The sequence below is a fragment of the Acipenser ruthenus genome, chromosome 21, assembly GCF_902713425.1.
Source record: "Acipenser ruthenus chromosome 21, fAciRut3.2 maternal haplotype, whole genome shotgun sequence".
Classification (NCBI taxonomy): domain Eukaryota; kingdom Metazoa; phylum Chordata; class Actinopteri; order Acipenseriformes; family Acipenseridae; genus Acipenser; species Acipenser ruthenus.
This window is the reverse complement of record NC_081209.1, coordinates 29,037,375-29,059,233: the sequence shown is the minus strand read 5'-3', so window position 1 is coordinate 29,059,233 and position 21,859 is coordinate 29,037,375. Positions and strand designations below refer to the sequence as shown.

At 40.0% G+C, this 21,859-nt stretch overlaps 4 protein-coding genes across 9 annotated transcripts in view; 3 read left to right on the top strand and 1 right to left on the bottom strand.

Annotated features, from left to right (window-relative positions):
• Positions 1–3,598, top strand: part of LOC117428199 (integrin alpha-11-like) — a 43,608-nt gene extending 40,010 nt beyond the window's left edge. Inside the window, exon 30 of the mRNA XM_058995468.1 lies at positions 47–3,598. Within this exon, the coding sequence (XP_058851451.1) occupies positions 47–130 (84 nt within the window). The 3' untranslated portion in view covers positions 131–3,598. The remainder of the gene's footprint in view (positions 1–46) is intronic.
• Positions 3,599–5,691: 2,093 nt separating this feature from the next.
• LOC117428200 (protein fem-1 homolog B) lies at positions 5,692–8,807 on the bottom strand. Its single transcript, XM_034046986.3, has 2 exons — positions 8,001–8,807; positions 5,692–7,414 (listed from the first exon to the last, which is right to left on the bottom strand). The coding sequence occupies exons 1-2, from the start codon at positions 8,246–8,248 to the stop codon at positions 5,779–5,781; spliced, it is 1,884 nt and encodes a 627-aa protein (XP_033902877.2). The 5' UTR covers positions 8,249–8,807; the 3' UTR covers positions 5,692–5,778.
• Positions 8,805–17,503, top strand: LOC117427958 (ceroid-lipofuscinosis neuronal protein 6 homolog). 6 transcript variants are annotated; one of them, XM_034046375.3, is made up of 8 exons: positions 8,805–8,870; positions 10,655–10,832; positions 12,010–12,127; positions 12,388–12,486; positions 12,827–13,015; positions 13,411–13,466; positions 13,937–14,059; positions 15,502–17,503. In XM_034046375.3, exons 2-8 carry the CDS (start codon positions 10,768–10,770, stop codon positions 15,770–15,772), a joined length of 921 nt encoding a protein of 306 aa, XP_033902266.3. In that variant the 5' UTR covers positions 8,805–8,870; positions 10,655–10,767; the 3' UTR covers positions 15,773–17,503. The 6 variants fall into 6 exon arrangements, with proteins under 6 accessions (XP_033902266.3, XP_058851458.1, XP_033902268.3 ...); XM_058995475.1 differs by lacking the exon at positions 8,805–8,870 and adding an exon at positions 9,895–10,009; XM_034046377.3 differs by lacking the exon at positions 8,805–8,870 and adding an exon at positions 10,081–10,388 and having other exon boundaries at positions 12,013–12,127.
• Positions 17,504–18,535: 1,032 nt separating this feature from the next.
• On the top strand, positions 18,536–21,745 carry LOC117428566 (calmodulin-like protein 4). Its single transcript, XM_034047705.3, has 5 exons — positions 18,536–18,951; positions 19,045–19,075; positions 19,479–19,619; positions 20,319–20,507; positions 21,177–21,745. Exons 1-5 carry the CDS (start codon positions 18,949–18,951, stop codon positions 21,272–21,274), a joined length of 462 nt encoding a protein of 153 aa, XP_033903596.1. The 5' UTR covers positions 18,536–18,948; the 3' UTR covers positions 21,275–21,745.
• Positions 21,746–21,859: the final 114 nt, after the last annotated feature.

Here is a 21,859-nt window from a genome sequence, read left to right as displayed (position 1 = left end):
TGGGGTTGAGCTGAGCTCTCACGCCGGTTCCTTTTCCGCTCCACAGCTGGGGTTCTTCCAGAGCGCACGACACAAGAGAAAAGAGGAGGGGGAACAAGAGCCGAACGGAAAAGCCTTAGAGGAGAGATAACGCGCACAAGCGGCGTGCCCGACACTTCAAACTCGCTTTCTGTAAAATATTGAAGCACTATTTTTATGGCAATGAAAAAAGCAGTGTTACGTTGTATTGTTTAAGGACAACCGTGCTTTATTTAAATTGAAATCCGGATCGCCACGTTACAATCAGCGAAGCTGACGGCATTGGCATTGCTCTCCGCCCCGCACGAAGACAAGGTCTTTACGAAACAGAAATCCTGTTTCACAAGGAAACTGACCCTGAAGAGGAATGGCTTCAGTTTATATTATATCTCTTTGCCTTTAAAACTTAACACCACACCGCCTCCTACTGGCGTGAGCAGGTAAAACCATGACCAGCCTGCAGAGTTTAAGAATCACAAAGCGAAAAATAGCTTGATGCCTTCTATGGCTGGTGTCTTACCTGTTTAAAAGGCAGGGGGGTTGACTGAGAAATCAGTGGTTGTAGTTCATCTAAACTGAAAGGTGTACACTATTAAAAGCCTCACTCCAGATTGATAGTTTTGGTCTGTTAACAAAGCCCTCAATTGACCACAGTGGAAGCTGCACACCAGCTGTGTGGGTGATGGCATACAAATCCCTGGACAGATTTTCAAATGACTCGATCAGTTTTGGAGGAGAGTAAATGTGCATGCTAACGTCTGTCTTTAAAACTTTTTTTTTTTTCCACGATAAGTTATTTATTACTTTTTTGTTCTGATTCTTTTTGTTTTGTAAAAAGTACTTGTATCTTGACAGTTGTACATTTAGAAGCCTGTCTTTTCATCCTTGGTACTGTTATCTAAAACAAACAACAAGCTTGCCAAGTGTGCTTGTTGTCTCGTGTAAAAGAAGGGGAAAAAAATGTCTTGTTTTGCTGGGGAACCTGAATAAAAACAAAAGAGATCACCTCCGACATTAATCTGGTTGGCTGCTGACGCCCTTTGAGAATCAGTCACAGTGAAGAGCATGCCCTACACAAGTGTGCTGATTCATGAAGGAGAGGTGGGCATCAGAAAGAAAGATTTACTTTGTTTCCTAAGCTGTTTTCATCTGCACGAGGACCGGTTTGAGATCAGTCTCAGTTTGAGATCAGTCCTCCTTACTTCATGGGCAGCAGTCCCAGTTCAAGCTGGCAGAAATCAATATCGTTTTGATGATATGTTGGAATTTAGATTTTATTATTGATGGATGTTGATAAAGCAAGCAGTTACCAGAAACAAGCAAAGGAGGACCATGTTAAAGTATCTTTAGTCTTTGTGTAACGTCCGCTTGCAGAGCTGAAAACTATTAACCCCTGAATTGTAGAATGCAGATGGTACTGGTGAGAGCCTCCATTCGATCTACTGTCACAGCCTGATCTCATGGTGCAGATGGAAACGCAGCAGCATGGTATACAAGAGTAAAGATTTAGAAAGGGTCACGATTGTTTTAATTAACCAGCTAACTGAGCTTCAGCCATACAAGTGACTTGGCTGGTATGAATTACTCAGGTTTCTTCAAACCCTTCTTCAAACGGCTTTGACCTCAGATGATAATTTTTTTTTAAAGTTTTTTTTTTAAAGTGTTTTCCCTGCTTTAATATGACTGCTGTTTCTTTTTCACAAAGCTTTATACTGTAGTAAGTATAATATCTAACAAGTATTGGTTTCAAATCACAGAAACATATTATTGTATAATGCACTTTGTCTTGTAAAAACAAAAACTTGAATTTTGTAGTCTCCCATTCCTTCCCTAGTCGTGTATCTCGGTATATTCAGCAGGGACGGATTGTGGCATGGCCCTGTAGCCACACTATAGACATCGCGTTTTGTTTTGTTTGTTTGTTTTGTTTTAGCAACGCTGAGCTCAGATTAAATTCGTAACTTGTAACAAACTGCTTGGTAATCTCTATTTCCAAAATGCAACACATGGTTGCATGTGTTGGTAGCTGAAGTAACAGCTGTGACATTTTGTAGATGGATTTTTATTTTTTTTGCACATATGAATAGTAGCAGGCACGTTCAAACTACAAAGTACAGTGCCAGCTTCTTAATCATGTTTGTACTCCTTCATAAAAAGTGTGAGGTTTTTTCCGTATAAGACGCTCCATCCATTTTAAAGGTCCCAGCTGCTGTTTGTCAGTGTTTCTAACATCATGTTCTTCTAGGGAGGGTTTGCTCAGATTAAGTGGCTTAGTTACAGCTGTTTTATTTGTAACATGTTAAATTACATCATCTTTGTAATGCAAGCCCCTGCTAACACAGGGAAATTAACATCCATCATTTATGGACTGCAATGCACATTTATATTTGTCTGACAGCACATAATACACATACACATTACAGAATTTGTCATTTTACAGAAGTAGTGTGCATTAAAATTGAAAAATGTGTTGACTTTTTTTTTTTTACAATATTTTCTAAGATATGTGATTAACAGCAGATTTAAATGTCACAAATTACAAGAAGTATGCCAAATTCTCACTTTGGGTTCATTACATTTTTATAATGGTACCTGAATATTCGCCAAACCTTTTTTTCATAGTTTCCCAATTGTTGGCAAAATTCCTGTACTCACAGCAAACTGAAGGAAAAACTGCCAAGGGTAAAAATATCAACTGTTGTCTACAGTGTGTGTATATATGTTAATGAATCAGAATAAAATCCAGTCTTTCTTTACTTGTGCCAAGATTCTTGTTTTGTACAATTTTACAACATAACAACATCCAGTATGAGGCCAACATTGCTGTGGCCCCTGGGCACAGCAGCATCTGCTATGCGTAAAATAAAGAAAGACAAATATCAAAGTTGGAAAGTTTCAGCCCAGTTTCTAAATGTTGCCACCACACACGACATTTGAAATGCCTGTACAATGTCAACCCTTCATTTGTGGTTCTAGCCTGCTACAATAGTGGAAAATAACCTCAAATGTTACAATTAAGATATCATTAAAATAAAATAAAAAAAATCACAAAGGTGTAGACGCAAAACATCTTCAATTAGAATGCTACTGGTGTTTTATTCAGCACAAAATACATCCATTATGAAAATAAAATACATTTCCACCCTTATAAAAGTTTCCCACAGTATTTTTGCAGTTTCCCCATGCTTATGTATTTACCATTCTTTACTCTGCTTTGCCACGTTTATTAATATTCTTTACCATACCTCGTTGTTCTTTACAATGCTTATCTACATCTTACTGTGCTTTCCTGTGGTAAACTTTTATAAGGGTACTTTACACATTCTGTAATCAGATATTAAGGTTACAAACTATCTGAGATTTTAAAAATTATAGGCTTAAATACAGCTTCAAAACACACAGACGTTTTCATTGGAAAATATTGCAATGGATGGGGTAAAAATATAATGCCCCCTGCCTGTCAGTCAGTCTGTCAGATAGGCATGTGTGCAGAAACACTACAAAATTAAGTACAGAAATCATGGGAGAATACAGATTTAAAAAAAAAAAAACATTCAAAGGGTATAGAGATTTAGTTTAATTCTTTCACACACACAATTCAATCTTTTTGCATTCAGGCATCATTTGCTGTTGCAAATTAAAAAAAATAAACACATCACACTGAAATAGTAAGGAAGAGTGTGAGAGTGTATATGCACGTGTTTCTGTATGAAAGTCAACCTGATGTAATGTGGAGTGTAGAGTGTTATTGAATCTGTTGATGTGTTTTACCTTCTTGTAAATCCACCAATATACACTTCCAGTTACAGAAAGCCATTGATTACAAGTATGTTTCCTCATTCATATCATACCTGTTGCATATATAATGTGATGTAGGTGGGAAGACATGCAGCCACACATGGGTTAATAAGTCAATTGCAATACAGGTGAATTGTTTTCCTATTATTGAATACAAATCCCACATTAAGGTTCCATCCATGCTGTTCCCTATAGCAGTAAATTTAAAAAACAAACTGGAGTCCTCAATGCAGGAGACTGGACTGAATTCATTGCATGTACTGTATTCACTTACTATAACCTATAAAAAAATACTTTTTGCCACACACCTGCATTGTAAATTATTTTGCTGTTAAGAATTTTAAAAAAAGTATTTCAAATCAGTCATTCAAAATAAACAACTGCAAATGCTGTGGTGTAGCTGCAGCATTTCTGTTATCAAAGAAAGATACTGTCTAGTGCTGTACTGTGTGTTATGGTAAATTACAGACACTTGATTGACACAGAACCCACACCATACACATGAAGGAACAGGCTGCTTTACTGGCTGCATTTTCATACCACAAAAACACTGTCTTCTTCAACACAATTCTCTGTTAATGTGTATCTATTAAAACATCATTCTGTTACTGTATTGACCACATGCTTGCATTTGAATTCTGTGCAGACATGCCCAGGTCACAGTGTGGTAAGAAATGTACTGAGGGAAAAAAACACACTGAAAACAGTCCAAACATTCTAGGCATTAGCGTGTATTCTAACAAAGAGCATGCACACAGGATCAGAACTCAACAAGGGAAGCAGCATGGTGACTCCCACTGCTACATGTTCTATATGTATTTCTTTACTACCTTAACAAAGAGTGCCTGGGAGAACAGCTCACTATTTTACAGACTCATAGCCCGGGTTTGGGCAATACAGCATGTTGATTTCATAAGAAGTTATTTTACTCCAGAATATACTATGGGTTGACTCTATTGTTAGAAAACAAAAAATAACTATGTACTGCTGCACAGATCATAAATAATTCCTATTTCATTTCAAAGTCCCATGCGTAAGGAAAATACACTAAAAAGCAAAGTGGACAGAGTTTTAAGCTTATACTCATAAATCTCAGACATAATGTTACCTCCAAGGCTATTATTCTTTGGTGCCCAACTACATTAAACTCCAATATAAAGGATCTTAGCATGCATCTCCATACCAGACCAACGTCAGTATGGCTTGCAGCACCAGTATTAGCATGAACAGACTGCGCTAAACTTTAAACCACTATTGAACTGAAGAAACTGCTTGCTGAACTAAAGAGAGTCTGGTTCTGATCTTTATAAAATAAAATGTTTCTGTATATATAGCAGGTCCTGCTTCTTTTATAGGCAGTTTGTGTATGCACAGTATATTTATATAATATATTGTGTACACACAGACATCTATTAAAAGGTTGTGGCTGTATAATTATCCAAACGGACGTTTCTTTTATTTCAATATGCCTGTTTTTATTTTTAAAATGAATATGCCCCACCACACTAAGTGATTTTACATTACACTGCTTTTAAAACATTGTCCTCAATGGCCTAAATACAGATGATAGAGTAGAATGAGAAACGAGTCCCCAATATCACCCAAGGAAGCAGTTCAACAAAAGGAATACTGTCATTAAAAATATAAATGAGTTCAACTCTATGCTCTTTCACTGAATCTGGGAAAAACACACATTTCCACAGTCCTATCCTGTAACACAAAAGTAAAACCAATAATGCATATATAATATTTTAAAATCAGGAGAGCCAATTCCTAGAACTGAAAATGTCTTTTGGTTTAAAGTCTGCAACATATCTGTTAATGTCAATCTTCGCTGAAGCTCAAATATTTAAAAAAAACCTACAGCACTGTATCCTTAATCAAGTTTTTAATTTTTGTTTGTTTTATTCAACTGTTATTTTCCCCAGCACCATTGTTACAAACAATAAAAGATGTGAACCTTTAATGAAACTCTACAAATTCTTCCAAAGTTTTAGGAATCTGGTTTTTGTAATTGATTTCATGCTGCCGCACGGCCCTGGCTGCTAGGCACTTAAGGCTCATCTTCATTTGAGTTTTGAGTAGGATCTCAGACACCCCAGTAGTACTTTTATCCAGGGGGGTCTTTTTCTGTTTGTTGGTCATGTCTGTGTGAGCCCCTGCCTCCACCAAGCTGATGATAATGGCATGCAAGGTCAGGAAATCGCTAATGGGTCTGTTGTATTGCACGATGATGTGAAGGGGGCTGTTCCCCTCGTTATCCACCGCGTTCACTTGCGCGCCACAACTGATGAGCAGCTTGGTGACCAGGGCGTTGGGAAAACTACACACGTCGTTGGTGTGGAAATCATCTACAGGCGTATTGGGGTTAATGGCGAGGTGCAGCAACGTGGACCCTTCCTTGGAGCGCGGATCCAGCTGAATCAAGTTGTAGATCTGTTTATTGACTCGAGCTCGCTCCTCTTCGTTGCACTGAGTTTTGGTGGAGATGCAGACGAGGTAGAGGAAGGTGAAAACGTTGGACTCGTAGTTGTCCGTGGCCGAGTGGATATCGCTTTCCTGAATTATTTTCATTCGCGACATTTCTCTCTCGATCTCCACCACGCTGCATTTCAAGACGTTCTCTATATCCTTCGCTTTCACCGGCTCGTTCAAATGGATCATTTGGGAGAAGACCTGGGCGAACCGGAGCAGGTCCTTGTGAGTGTTCTTGCTGCCCTTCTGTCTGAGCTCCAGTGCATGAAGCCATAACTTGATGCACTTATCAAACTCCATGTTGTCTGCATACACAGCTCCCCTGTAAATAATAGGATGAGAAACATCAATGTTGTCTGCTCCCAAAATCCTCTCCCGGACTATCAATCCTTCCATATGAAGGGCATCCCGCTCCTGCCTCAACGCCTCGAGATCATGCAGAGTCCTACACTCAGTGCGATTGCCATAGGCTTCTATTGGAGGAAGGACTTCTTTCTCTATGATGTTGCTGGGATCTCTATATCGCTCCAGCATTGCCAGGTACAAATAGTGATATGTTTTCAGAATGTCATAGTTTTCTCGGTCATTGGCGAAAGAGGCCCCCAGTAGTTCTAAAGCTTCAATGCGGCTTTTCCGGTCGCAGTCCACGTGAGACAGAAGTAGTTCAACCACATCGGCTTTGCAGCTTTCAGCCGCCACTTTGAAGGGGGTCATTCCATGACCGTTGACCACCATAGCAGCTTTCCACCTCACCAGCTCCTTCACTATTTCCAAGTGGCCGGCCTCCGCTGCGAAATGCAAGGCAGTAGCTCCGCAGTGGGCTTTCGCATTGGGGTCGGCTTGCTGCTCAAGCAGGTACTTCACCACGTCTGTGTGGCCCTTGTATGATGCGATCATAAGGCAGGTGTTGTCATACTTGTTGGCAATGCCGATGTTTGCACGGTTCTCCACCAGGTACTTAACAATATCAAGTCTGCCGTCGAAGCAGGCCGCCCGCAGAGGCGTGGAGTTGGTCACAGTGGTGTGGTTCACATTTGCACGCTGAGTGACCAGCAAACGGACAACCTCGAAATGTCCTGCACCTGCTGCACACCACAGAGCAGTGGCCCCATCAATAACGTATCTGCAATGTCAAAACACATAAATTATATTGTAGAGATGTTGTAAGTTTTCTCCCACAAGCGTGCCACTCTTATTAGGGCTGGTACTGACCTTGACACCACCATTTTTAATAACATGCTCAGCAGACTCCCATCTTTGTACATATGACATGTGTATTATGGGCAGCGGCCTGAGGTTATGAGTGTATATAGTGTAAGATTTAACAAAGTCCTCTTACTGTAGCTTCAGATCAATCTCAGCAAATATTTAGGAAAACTTTTATACCATAATAAAAACTTTTAAAACTGCAGTATGACTATACTTTAACAGTCCAAAATCAATTAAAATATATATTGTTGTATTGTTTGTATAGTTTCTATACTATGTTTGCGGAGAATTAGTATATGAACAACTTATGCAATTATACAAGTTATGTGTGTAGCTCGCTGCAAATAATTTAGTGTGCAGTATTTTGTCTTGGCAGAATTTTGTTTAAAGCTATCTAGACACCAAAGTGTACAATGACATGTGCTGTACAGTAAATCGACAAACGCTGTAACATTTAATTCACTGAATACAGTGCGGGGAAGACACAAGCTCCAACCTACCCGTCAAATCTCACAGTACCGGTTTGCTCCGTCTCGACCCGGTAATGTTCTAGCAGCAAGCGAACCACCTTTGCATGTCCGTTTCTCGCTGCAATGATAAGCGGGGTTGAACGCTGGCCTCCGTGCTCGGTCACATAGCTGAGCAGATAGCGCGTCTCCACTTCAGAGTGATTGAGCAGCAGGGCAGCTAACGTCAGGACTCGCCCTTCGCTCGCCGCTTTGTACACGTACCCGGCCAACGAATCCATCCACTCCCGACCTGGCTGCTGCTTAATTTTCCTGTTCGCACAAATCGCCCACAAGCTTCGCCGTTCAACGACCAGCCTCCCATTAAAATGATAAAACAAGACTCACGATTCACACGAAACACTTTTTTTTTTCTTTGAAGCAAAACATTCAGCTGGCTAATAAGATATCACCAAAATAAAAAGATAAAAAAAAAATAATATATATATAAAAAAAAAAAAACACGTCTGTTGTTTACCAAATCATCTTATTTTAGTTTTATCTTTTCAAGACAGTTTAGAACTGACAATATTCGAGGAAGGTTGAAGTAAACAACCCGACATTTCGCTTCGTAGACAGGTAACGTTTCAATTCTTAAACTTTTATTGCCGAATATCCAGTCCATATTCTGAGTATTTTAAAGTACTCAGCATCATTCAGTTTCTGAATAAATATTCTGTTCAAAACGACAAGTGTATCGAGTGTACCTTTCAACCAGGATGAACTACATGCAGGAACCGTTTCCATCTAAAAAGTCTTCCGATCAGAAAACCGAGTGTCGACAAATGTGTCCGGATTTGTTAACGTTGCACACACTGCTGCTGGGTAGCGAGACGGAAGCAGCCTCGGTTTTTGAAATATTGTGTAATTACTATTATTAATTTCTTTGGAAGTGGATGTTTGGAGGGTATATTTAACAGGTCTAATGTTTATTTTGTTTTCAGCACGATCGGTTGCTTTATTCATCAGTTTACGATAAGTGGCCTTTTTGGTTAACAGTATAATGTTTGTAAAAATACAGCATTTCAGTAAGTCTACACTCACGTCCCCGGCGTCACATTTAAACGATAAGTAAACGTAGTGTTATGTTGTAATGATCCCGTGGAAACGTTCCTTCACAATATAGTGGGGTGAATTTATTCAGTTTTTCTTCAGCACAACGGAACATTTCCGACCCTATCTAGCAACATTCTGCGAGGCCAACGTTATTGGGGTTATGGTAGAAACATTGGCTCTCAAAATAAAATTTAAAAAAAAGACAGAAGGGTTTTAATAGAAACTTGTGCAGATGTATAACGAGGATTAGGCTACACCGGGAAAATAAAAATAGCGAGGGATATACCAGAAACATAATACTTTTAGAAAAAAAAAAGTGTAATATTATATGTGCATATGGATTGTCCCTTTTTTATTTATTTTAATTTATTATAAAGTATTAATTAAAAAAAATGTTAAGAGGTTTGTTGTAATTCTTAAAAACCTATTACATCAAATTACACAAACAGCACTAACAAGTGTAAGCCATCACTGCCCGTTATATCCACAGAATGTAAAATACCCCATTACAAAATACTACACAGAATGTAGCCTTAGCTCGGTCAGTCAAGGTTCATTCTGTTATAAGCGTTTAAAAGCTTTGATGAATAACCTTTAAAAAGGCGGGGAGGACGTGTATCCAGCTCCTAGATTATTCCTGAGATACACTGGCAATGAAACTGGGAAATATATGCACTGTGCATCCCATTAAACAAAACCAATACAACACACAATAGTATACAGTTACATTACAGGTGCACATCTATGCAGAGAAATAGTAGTATTTAATAGAAATTCTAAATCTTATATTTGTGGCTTTTTTTAATTTATTTTTTTTACCTTGCATAACCATCAGTAGCCTGCATTACCAAATTATAGTATTATTATTTTCATCATCTGGATTTATCCGTCCTGGGTCCTTTTCCAAACATAAAGTAAAATAAAGAAGATTAGAACCTACGTCAGGGGTAAGCCACGGTTTAAACTGTAACATTGCTTTATTAGAATGTGCCACACGTCAGCCTTTTTCTTTTAAAAGGGGGGGCATATCAATATTTCACGACTGTTTAATGCAAGCAATGAAGTTACTTTTTACGGTCTTGTCTTTCTTGCGATACATCATTTATTTATCTTGCTGTTTTGCCGTGCATCATTTCGCGGACCCACTGCGCAATTTGCAGAGATAAACCCTCGAGATAATCCTTAAAAACTGGGTTGCTGGAAAATCTGTCGATTTAGTTTTCAGTGCACAAACACGAACTACACTACAGGCAGGACAATGCGGAGGACCCAGACATAGCTGAGACCTCTCACATTGCAGCATCGCCTGGGTTAATCTAGGAAAAGGTAGAAGCTCGCGTATCCAAGACGTTTATTTAAAAGCATATTGAGGTGTAAGCGAAACTGCTTCTAATGTTTCAGCGCTGTAACCGAGTGAGTCAATCTATTTGTATCGTGGGTCAGAATAGCAGCTATACTTTGTAAACATGGCGAGTGGAGTGTAAGCAGGGAGAGTCGCGAATTAAATGCATGGTGCTACAACAGTGTACTAACTACTGTACACCAGTATACTACGTGGGTGTTGTTAAATTGCATTGTGTTTTTTTTTTCAGGATCGAGAGAAGTTATCTTGCTGAGCCTGTCTGGTGCTGACGTTTTGTGAAGGGGCGCACTTCTGCAGAAGTTAACAGAGTCACGAGATAATATTTATTCTTCAAGAGGGGAGATGCAAGCCACTATACGGAAACGACAGAACCCCGTGATATTGCAAGGATCTGTTTTTCACCAAAGGTTTGACCAAATGAACTGTCGTTAATCAAAATGCAAACACGTAGACACGGCTTTGCGTAAGCACAGCAACAGAAAAGTCTTGGAAGTTATGAAGACCTGGTCTTCCCCTTGCTGCAGAGGGGCCACGTGTCTGTTTAAACTAATACAGAAACATGCATTTATTAAGGAAACAGCTATTAATTGACAATGTTTAATGAAATGTAGAATGAAGAGCAGGGAAATGAATGCCTGTGTCGTATTGTTCGGTATTTTTTTACTTTAGCATCCCGTGTGGTGCACTAACAAAGAGAAGTGACTTGGCCTCTTTCACAATTTAAATTATTGAAACATATTTTTTCTCTTTGTTGTAATTGACACGCCTTCGCTTCAGCTGACTTCTATATCATTCCGTTTGCCACAGAACACTGTTCATATGTTTGAAGGACTCCTATAAAACATTGCGTGGGTTTCTCACAAAGCGCCTGTATGGTTAATATTCTGTGAAACATTTTGGGCTGATGGTGGTCATTGTTTATTGTTATACAGTACGCTGGAGTGGAGCAGCACACTGAGACCGAGTAATAGAGCAAAATCCATTGTTTTATTTTCTCCAAGTACCTGATTATCAGCCCTAGCTGCTCCCTCCTGCGTTCATATTTCTAATGCAAAACAGCTGTCCTCACCACAGCCCTCATTTCACTGGGTATCTCCATTGAAGTCAGTGCTGAAACTAAACATGTCTTATCAACAGGAGAGAGATGCGCTGCACTAATATCAATACCATACAGAATACATTGCCAAGAGACATACACTTAGAATGGCATTGCTGCTCCAAGCATGCTGTCCACATGACTGTCAGACTAAACACCACAAAATAACTTCTTTATTTAAACAAAAGTCGCTCTCTGTTTCTGTTTTTGTTTTGGCATAGATATAGAAAGTAAGACAGGTCTTCTCTCACTTCATGCCTCATAGTGCTAGTGCTGTATTTATATGCACATCTCTGTGTGTGGAGAGGAAGGGCAGTATTCCGTCTGCCTGTCTAATGTTCTGATCATGTCTAATCAGTTCTAATCATGTCTAATCAGTTCTGATCATGTCTAATCAGTTCTAATCATGTCTAATCAGTTCTGATCATGTCTAATCAGTTCTAGTCATGTCTTCAAACTGCTTGTGAAAAGGGTTGTTTTTTTTTCAGCAGACACGGGTCACATGACTCAGAGTCTTCCAGTAAGAAGCCCCAGTTCCATCTGGACCTGTGGTTTTACTTCACTGTGCAGAACTGGCTGCTGGACTTTGGCCGTCCAATCGTAATGGTGAGTGTGGACAGGCAGGACAAGCCCAGTACAACGCTACTTTCTGTAACTCTCTATGGCAGAGACAAAGATTGTGCTCCAATGCAGTGTTTAAATTCTACCACATGCATACAGCACTGGAGGTACTGCTGGTGTTATTCAGTGCCCTTTAAAGCTTAACAAATCTAGCCCACTTGTAAGATAAATGGCATGCCAGCATCTTGCTTGGGCTCCATGGCTGCTTTATCTTACTTGTGTTTCATTTGTGGGGATATTTTCAGATAATTCTGCCGCTGGAGTGGTTCCCATTGAACAAGCCCAGCGCTGGTGATTACTTTCATATGGCTTACAACGTCATCACCCCTTTTCTTCTGCTCAAGGTAACTGGTACTTGATGGTTAAGATACCCTGAAAATCCAAAACAATTCAGAATGAGATACTCTTACTCTGTAAATTCTTGACTGCATGCACCCATGTTTGAAGTTGTACTAATAAAACTCAGTTTTGCGTATGCATGTCAGATAATTTACCACCTTTTATAGTCTCTGTATATAAAAATATTATTAAGTTATTCATAATTAAAGATTTTTTTTTTGTTTACGTTCTGATATTCCTGAAACTTTTCTGCCAGTGGCAGTTTGAAAAGGTAAACTTTGTGAATAATAAGGGACTGTTCATTGAAGTAATGATTCTGTTTTTTTTTATCTCTTCAAATCCCAGCTTATCGAAAGATCTCCTAAAACACTGCCGAGGTCGGCGGTCTATGTCTGCATAATAATGTTTGTGATGGGAGCTAGCATTCATCTGGTGGGGGATTCTATCAATCATCGTTTGATTCTGAGTGGATACCAGCTACATCTGTCCGTCAGAGAAAATCCCATCATCAAGAACCTTAAGCCAGAGACGCTGGTAAGCCCTGCTGTTAATAAGACACCCAGCTGCTGCAGATGCCGTGCGGCTTTTCCACATGGCAGCATCCGATAGATGCAACGCAACCTTGCTGGGACTCTGCCACACTGGCTTCTCCAGTGACATCCATAGAGATAACAATGTGTGATGTGTAAGTCTGTCTCGGATGCCTCCCTTTAGGATTTCAGTTTCTCTTATGCCTTGCTTGCATCTGCCGCTGGGATCAAGGTGATGGACTCAGTCTCAACTCTGGAGCCAGAGTCAAGCTGCCACCTGGACGCTTACTGCAAAAGTCTTGCTGTGAAACCATTAGTGCATATTACTGTATAGAAAAAATCTTGCTTTAAAACCATGTCTTAGCAGAGTGTTTACCAGTATTTATGTTTTCTTCGCAGATTGACTCCTTTGAGCTCCTCTATTACTACGACGAAAGTTTAGGCCACTCAATGTGGTAAGTAAAACCAAAGACAAAATTCAATTAGGAAGAGTCAAGTTCTGGTCAAGGTGAAACAGAGAAACGCAGCAGAGATCGGGAACTTGAACCAGAGCCAGCCAGAGTCAGAGTAGGGCTGCTGAGGTGCAGGGTGCACATCGTTCTTCTAATTATTATAATACAAACATGTTTTTGCCAAAATGTTAAATGTATTTTTGTGTTTAACATTTCCCATTATACACTACCAGGGCTAACTTGGCCTTCAGTTTCATATATAAACCCAAACTCAGTGGCTCTTGAAAACTTACTTTATCAGGGTCCTTTTAGTAAATAAAATGGCTTCTTTCGTACCATGGCTGTTTTTGTTCATTAAAATGTTTTGGGAATTATCAGTATGATTGTTATCGTTATAATCGGTCTCTTTACTGGTCAGCTTTCCCTTATTAAATGAGTGCTACCCAGTTTAACAGGGTCTTTTTTTGTGGCAGGTACATTCCATTTTTCTTGATACTATTCCTGTACTTCACCGGGTGCTTCACTCACGTTAAGGAAGGGAAAGCAATGCCTTTGTCTGCATGGCTTCTTGTGGGGCCAAGTGGCCTGTATTACTGGTGAGTAAATCTAGTTGTGGAGCTGTGTGTGTATGGGGGGGTGGGTTGGGTTGGCCCCGGGGGGGGCGTGTAACCCTCCATGACGAGGGGGGGAGCTTGCCGGCCCCCAGAGTGATGGAGGAGAAGACAAAGACATGAAGAAACGCTTCAAAAATGTGAAAGCTCCCACTGGGTATACATTTAGTAAGAGGGAGCCCTCAGTCTGCCTCCTGAACCATGCCATGGCTAAAACTGATCAGACATGAGATGAATAATTCATTGTAAGCAGTTTGGTTTACCGTAAATTAATTTGTGTGTCCTTTAAAACAAGCTTCATGTTTTCAAATGTTTAATTTCTGTGTCTGCGGATTAGGGGATGGGGGATTACACCAGAAAGTCTCCTTTAATGTCTGGCATGTATCACAGCAGTGTACTGTATAATAATCAACACAACAGCCTTTGAGATATAGGCATCATATCATTAAATAAAAATGATATAACTTCTTGACTTGAAATGGGTTCCAGCTATTGCTTTTATCTACCATCCAGCACTGTGGAATGTGAGGGTACCAGAATCTTGCTCATGAATGATAAACGATGACCTGCTTTTGCACGACTTCTGGCATTCCATTGGTTGTGCTAGTAATGACGTCGGACACGTGGTTGCAAGTGGTTATTTCACATGCTGTGGATGTAGCTCGCTGTGATCTACTTTTTTTATTATTTTTTTTTACACCTGATTGAAGCCATTGAAAGCTAGTCTGGTCTAGTTTTAATTAAACAATGCATGGGGATGTGTCATGAATGATACTCTGTTCTGTATGTGATGGATGTGTGTTCATGAATGATACTCTGTTCTGTATGTGATGGATGTGTGTTCATGAATGATACTCTGTTCTGTATGTGATGGATGTGTGCAGTGCATGAATGATACTCTGTTCTGTATGTGATGGATGTGTGCAGTGCATGAATGATACTCTGTTCTGTATGTGATGGATATGTGCAGTGCATGAATGATACTCTGTTCTGTATGTGATGGATGTGTGCAGTGCATGAATGATACTCTGTTCTGTATGTGATGGATGTGTGCAGTGCATGAATGATACTCTGTTCTGTATGTGATGGATGTGTGTTCATGAATGATACTCTGTTCTGTATGTGATGGATGTGTGTTCATGAATGATACTCTTCTGTATGTGATGGATGTGTGCAGTGCATGAATGATACTCTGTTCTGTATGTGATGGATATGTGCAGTGCATGAATGATACTCTGTTCTGTATGTGATGGATGTGTGCAGTGCATGAATGATACTCTGTTCTGTATGTGATGGATGTGTGCAGTGCATGAATGATACTCTGTTCTGTATGTGATGGATGTGTGCAGTGCATGGTTCCTGATACTGTTGCCGTGTGTGTCTCCTTGGCTGGGGATGGGCACTCACTGCCATGCCTTGTTTTCCAGGTACCTTGTAACGGAGGGTCAGATTTTCATCCTGTACATTTTCACGTTCTTCGCGATGATGGCTATTATAATGCACCAGAAGCGCAAAGGCTTCGTCCTGGACAGCAACGGGCTCTTCCTTTTCTACACCTTCTGCATCACCCTCGCACTCATCGCAGTCTGGGTGGCTTGTTTGTGGAACGACAAGATCTTGAGAAAAAAATACCCGGGGGTTATCTACGTCCCCGAGCCGTGGGCTTTCTATACTTTACACATGAAGGACCAGCGTTAGAACCTCGAGCAATGGCCTCTGTTCTCCAGTGCAGCAGACGGGATATTTTGCTCACAACACAGTACATTATTTCCTTCTGTGCAAAGGTATTCTCAGGCTGTGCCAAGGACTGTACTTATTTTTTTTTGGATCAACAATTCTAGCAAAAGATAGTTTAACTAACTGGTGACTAGCAACCCACTCCCTGGTAAGCCTGCACTGTATTAAATATGCAATTATTGTAAACTCCAGGAGCAATGCTATCTAGAGGAGCTTTTTCTGTAGGACAGACTGAAGAAGTGAGATTTTTTAAATATTCTTTATTGGCTGTACATTAAACTTCAGCATCATTGGCTATTTACCTCCCAGTTAAACAAGACAGAAGAAAGACAGAAGTTATGCCCACAGTAGTTAAAAAAGCACCAGTGCCCATATGCTCATTTAGTATTTTACTTAAACTAAAACTGAAAAATATTTTGTCTGCCTTCTTTAGTCAGAACAAACAGCAGTTTCCCCGCGGGTCCTCCTGGATATGTTATATATTGCCTGCTTGAGCCTGCAATGTTAACTGAAGGCTGGCAGTTTAATTCACAGTGTGACAGTGCAGCCAGATTGCTTCAAGGAGGAAGGAATCTTAAACAAACTGGTAGGTCAACAATGCCTGATTCTTGACGAAGGGGTGTGCCCAGAAGACCAAACAGTCGACTAATGCATTAAACATTTACGTGGGTCAAGCAAAAATGAACATGGTCTTTTACTTGGGTAGAGTACATGAATGTAACAGATTTACAATGTAGCGTTCTGATTCATGTATTTTCATATTCTCTGGTATTCTGTTTGATACTCTGTCCCTCATGCGCTAGCACAGCGCACAGGAACCTATAGGAAGAATAATCGCTCCACACGTCCCCGGCTCTGTAGAGGCCCCCCCGCCCCCCTTCAGTGGCACCCTCTCCTGCCCGGTCTCCCGCTGCTTGTTCGGTTACTGGATCGTTTGGGTTATCCCTCACAGTAGATGTGCTGGTCAGATTAAAACAAAAGCTGAAAAAGACACATCTTTACTACAGAATCATGTATACATGTCGGCTTGGCTAGCTTCTTTATTTATTCTGTTTTTTTTTTAAAGCCTTTTTAAATTGGAAATGAAGGCATGACTTTTTGATGACTCGACACCCTCACTGTACCTTATTGCTCTGCGTGACGTTGTTTATTTTAGTGTGACAAAGTCTGTAAGTTCCACCCCCTGCCCACTTATTTAAAAATGTATTTATTTAGTTAGCATGTGCCGTTGTCTTAATTGTCTAACGCACAGGAACTATAGCATTGGTTTTGTTTTTGATATTAAAGATAATGCTGTTTATTTTTGTTGTGGGTTCCTCATTCCAATGCATCAAGTGCTTCATAAAATAATAATAATACAATAAAATAAAACACTTTTCCTGGAAGACACCATATGGAATCCGCCTCTAATCAAAAGTAAAGTAACAGTGCATGTTACATTTAGAGCTGGTTTCACAGTCCCTGGTTAACACGGTGAAACCAGTCCATGATGTTGCTGATTTCAAGGTCGATACTGCTTTTATCAATCTGTTTTCTTGTTTGAACTTTAGGTCTTACTAGATGCAGTGCCAGCTGTTTCTCTTGTTTGTTGATTTATTCAAAGGGAGACGCTGTTTCTGTTGTGTAATCTGGATCCTGTCAAGTGGGATTGTGTTGCCAGCCTGACTTGGTGGTGAAATGTTTGCATGTGAATATTCCTGTTATTATTAAAAAAAAAAAAAAAAAAAAATACAACTAAAAGCCCAATACAACGTAAAAGTGGTGTTATTTTTTTCATTACTGCTCTTAATTAGTACTATTTTTTTAAATTATTGTTTTATTGTTACTTGAATAAGATTGGGATCTCTTCAAACTTTTGTTTTCTTGTACTACTAATGAATTCTGGGCCATTTGAAACCCTAATAAGACACTTCAGGGTGTGTTTTATTGTGAAACTACCACACAGCTAGGGAGCAGAATCTATATACAGTGCTGGAACTTTGACCCTTTGTATGACATCACAGGGTAATGTTCTGACAGGTGTCATGATGTATCTGTGTGTCTAATGATAAGGTAACCCTAGTCCTGCAGTGACGGAGGCTTTTAAAACATGCTCCTGCTTAACGCAGGGAAGAGGAATCCATGGTGGAGTAGTGGTTAGGGCTCTGGACTCTTGACCAGAGGGTCATGGGTTCAATCCTTGGTGGGGACACTGCTGCTGTACCCTTGAGCAAGTTACTTTACCTAGATGGCTCCAGTAAAAACCCAACTGTATAAATGGGCAATTGTATGTAAAAATAATGTGATATCTTGTAATAATTATAAGTTGCCCTGGATAAGGGTGTCTGCTAAGGAATTAATAATAATAATAAATCATTTTCACCATATCAGTAACTAGCGGCAATTAAAAAATATAAACGGCATGCCACTCCTTTAGATTATTTGAGATTATTTTATTCCTCTGCCCGTAAAAAGAACAAGGAAATAAACGCATTACAGAGATGTCATAAAATATGAGAATCATTAACGCAGTGGCCGTTCCTTAAGGGGACCGTGCTAGTTTTGCATTACCTTGCTTTTACTGCCGTGCTGTATAGATTTGCATGTACCAATGCATACCGTGTACCTGCGCTTTACCATTCTTTAGCTTACGATTTTACACTCTGCTATGTGACTTTAATATCCATTTTATAGAACATACTACAGTAAACCTTTAAAGGGGGGTTGGTTTCATTTTTGCTCATCCCAATGGCTCATTCTTTGGGGTACTTGGTGGAATTTAATGGTAATGCCACCTGCAGTGTTCTTTGGGTTTTTTTTTTGGTCATCTTTGAATTGTGTTTCCACAATACCGTTACCTAATCTAATTGGCCCTCTTGTTTTTATTTGACTCAGTAATTATTACCAGTGCACATGCTTTACATTGTTTGGAGCTCTCCCTTGTATTGGAGCTGTAGCGCAGCTGCTGTGTTGGTAATCGGAATCTTCACGGATGACAGATTGTTTCTATGGCGACGGGGTATTTATTGCAGTTACAGCGGCTCTCTACACACCCCGGTGGAGAGCTGGACTTTAGAACTAGATGAGCTCTTGTGAAGCAGCAGGGAGTGGGGACAACGGCAACAGGTAGACTAGGAGAGACCCGCGCCGCTAAAGCCATGGTAGGTGCAATTAAATGCAATACATGTTTTATATAAATAATATATGTATGTATAATGTAACCTAAATACATATTCATATTTTTGACTTTGTAGGCAAAGTTCCTTACCCAAGATCAAATTAATGGTAAGCGCAGCGTTATGATCAATCTCTCTCTCTCTCTATCTTTTATTCTATGTGATCAAAAAATATTTTCTGATTCTAGATGGCAAGATATTTTGTAAAAAAGTGTAAACCTGATTTAAGATCGATTACATACACCTATATGAAAATGTAAATGAGAGAACACTTAGCATGCGTGAATGTGTGGCTAACTGTCATATATTTTCAATTAGACACTAAATCAATGTGTATGTATTTATTTCACTTAACCTTTCTTTATGATGAACTGATTGTACGACTATAAACAAACCACACTCATTCCACATTGCTCACCCCTGGGAGTCCAGCCCATTTGGACTGCCTTGGCATTTCAGAATAAAAAATACATCAATAAATAAAACAGTGGCTTTTTATTTACTGCCCCTAGAATTCAAGGAGTGTTTCTCTCTATACGACAAGAAGCGCAAGGGGAAGATTGTGGCGAAGGATCTCATCACAGTGATGCGGTGCCTGGGGACCTGCCCAACATTCGGAGAAGTGGACCGGCTTCTTCAGGTGCACAAAATAGGCAAGTCTTTGTAGGGTCTGTTTCTAGCCCTTGTCCTAGCCCACCAGGGAGGCGCCAGCAATCAGCCCCATTTGAATTCTGCTCTGAACAGTTTCCTCCTTGGTTCCCTTGAAAGTAATGACTGGCTGTATGTTCGTACCGTACGATACAAACTGCTAGGGCACAGGTGCCCAATCATGGTCCTGGAGGGCCATTCTACTGCAGGCTTAACCGGTTAACTAATGAACTACTTTAGGGCCTGGGTGGAGGATGAATTGGTTCAATGAATCAATTCAGAACAAGTCTGGAACAAAGACCAGGACTGGAATGACCAGCTTTGGCCACCCCTGGGTTTGGGTGCGTTGAGGGAGAGGACCAGCCTTTAGAAGTGGGTAAATAAATCAGCCCAGGGGGAAAGCCCGGCTGGATTAATACAGTTAAAGAGCGGTGGGAATTAGACCCGCCACTGTTTAGATCAGGGGTGGCCAAAGTTGGCTCTTCCAGTTCTAGTCTTTGTTTTGAACCCAGGTCTAAATTGCTTAATTGAAGCACAGTCTAAAGCAGTTGATAATCTAGTTTGACCTGTTAAACCTGGAGTGGAATGGCCCTCCAGGACCAGGCCTGAACACCCCTGCCTCAGATCATTGAAGCAGACACTTTCTTTATCGAGGGGACCCACCACCCCATCGCGGTGACGAGACTTTATCTAACCCTCTGCAGATAAGAACGGGGAGCTGGACTTCTCCACGTTCCTTACGATGATGCACAGACAGATGCAGCAGGAGGACCCCAAGACAGAGATCACGGAGGCCATGCTGATGACAGACAAGAAGAAGAAGGGCTACATCCTGGCATCGGAGCTGAGAGCCAAACTCACAGGGCTGGGAGAGAAACTCACCGACAAAGAAGGTCTGGAGAGTGAAATAGAATGATGATGTTAAACAATGAAGGTCCAGAGAATGAAATAGAATGAGGATGTTAAACAAAGAAGGTCCAGAGAATGAAATAGAATGATGATGTTAAACAAAGACTAAGATTGCTGCTGTTTAGTGCACTGAGTTTAAAAAAAATAGATCTGGTAAAACAAAAAAAAAGATAAATAAACATTCACTCAGCAGCATTGCATCTAAAAGCTATTCATCGCAAGATCAACAGTAAATGTGGTAGTATAGCTCTGACTGTAATTTATATAATATATATATATATATATATATATATATATATATTTCTATTTAGTAAGCACATAGGCACCCTTGCTTTTACAAACATGGTGAAATTATTTTTGTGGGGGGTTTCCTGTGGGTTTGCTCTTTATACAGCTGCTGCTTTAGGACTAGGATCTGCACTTAACCAAAATAGTATCTTCCAAGCAGATATTACATTAAATTGATTTTCAGTTCAGGTAATCTACAGTATACCGTTATACCAGTTAAATAAACAAACATGTTGGATGCAAAAAGGTGTTGCAGATCATGAAGCTTGTGCATCAGAAATGCTGTAAGCTAGTTTGTCAGTTTCAGAATGTGTAGATGGTAGATGCCTTCCAGCACTGAACTTCATCTTCTTTTTCACTCCTAGTTGATGATCTCCTGAAAGAAGCAAACGTCGGCTCCGATGGCATTGTTCACTACGAAAAGTTCATCGCTATGGTGACCCTCCCACCACCGGACTACTGAGCTTCTAAAGGAACAATAGAAACACACACACACCTGGGGACTCGCTCTCAGCTTTCACATCCATCCGTCTCTTAATTATTAATCCAGCGCTTTCAAAAGGCACTGCGTCCCATTTCTTAATCCAATGCATCTTCCCATGTAATCCATCCCATTTTAACTACTTGTCAAGTGAACATAGATACTGGGGTTTTAATACTGAATGTCAATGGATATCTATCTGCTAATTTGTACTAGATCGAGATGGGTCACAGAAACTACAACCAGGTGCATTTTATTTATTACTTTAAAAGAGCAGAGGTTGTTAAATTATGATGAACCGAGGCAGTTAAGATGGCCTCCCAAGTACACAGATTTGCAGAATCTAAATGTATAAAACTGGCAGTCTCATTTTACTTTGGAGTCAAATTATTTTGTTCACAAGTTCCTTGACATACCACTAGATGGCCTTTAATAAACCCAGTGGTTGCTTAACCTTGCTGCATGTGTGAATGGTTTAATACTATGAATATACACTTCATTATATTTAATTATTCTGAATGTCATATAACACCCCATTAAAACAAAGCTTCTTTAGAATGACTAAGC

Coding starts and splice junctions, on each gene's coding strand:
- LOC117428200 (XM_034046986.3), bottom strand. CDS start 8,248: ATGGATTCGTTGGCCGGGTACGTGTACAAAGCGGCGAGCGAAGGGCGA. Junction 7,415..8,000: donor GGTACTGTGAGATTTGACGG/GTAGGTTGGAGC, acceptor TTGACATTGCAG/ATACGTTATTGATGGGGCCA.
- LOC117427958 (XM_034046375.3), top strand. CDS start 10,768: ATGCAAGCCACTATACGGAAACGACAGAACCCCGTGATATTGCAAGGA. Junction 10,833..12,009: donor GGATCTGTTTTTCACCAAAG/GTTTGACCAAAT, acceptor TTTTTTTTTCAG/CAGACACGGGTCACATGACT. Junction 12,128..12,387: donor TTGGCCGTCCAATCGTAATG/GTGAGTGTGGAC, acceptor GGATATTTTCAG/ATAATTCTGCCGCTGGAGTG.
- LOC117428566 (XM_034047705.3), top strand. Junction 19,076..19,478: donor TACCCAAGATCAAATTAATG/GTAAGCGCAGCG, acceptor TACTGCCCCTAG/AATTCAAGGAGTGTTTCTCT. Junction 20,508..21,176: donor GAAACTCACCGACAAAGAAG/GTCTGGAGAGTG, acceptor TTTCACTCCTAG/TTGATGATCTCCTGAAAGAA.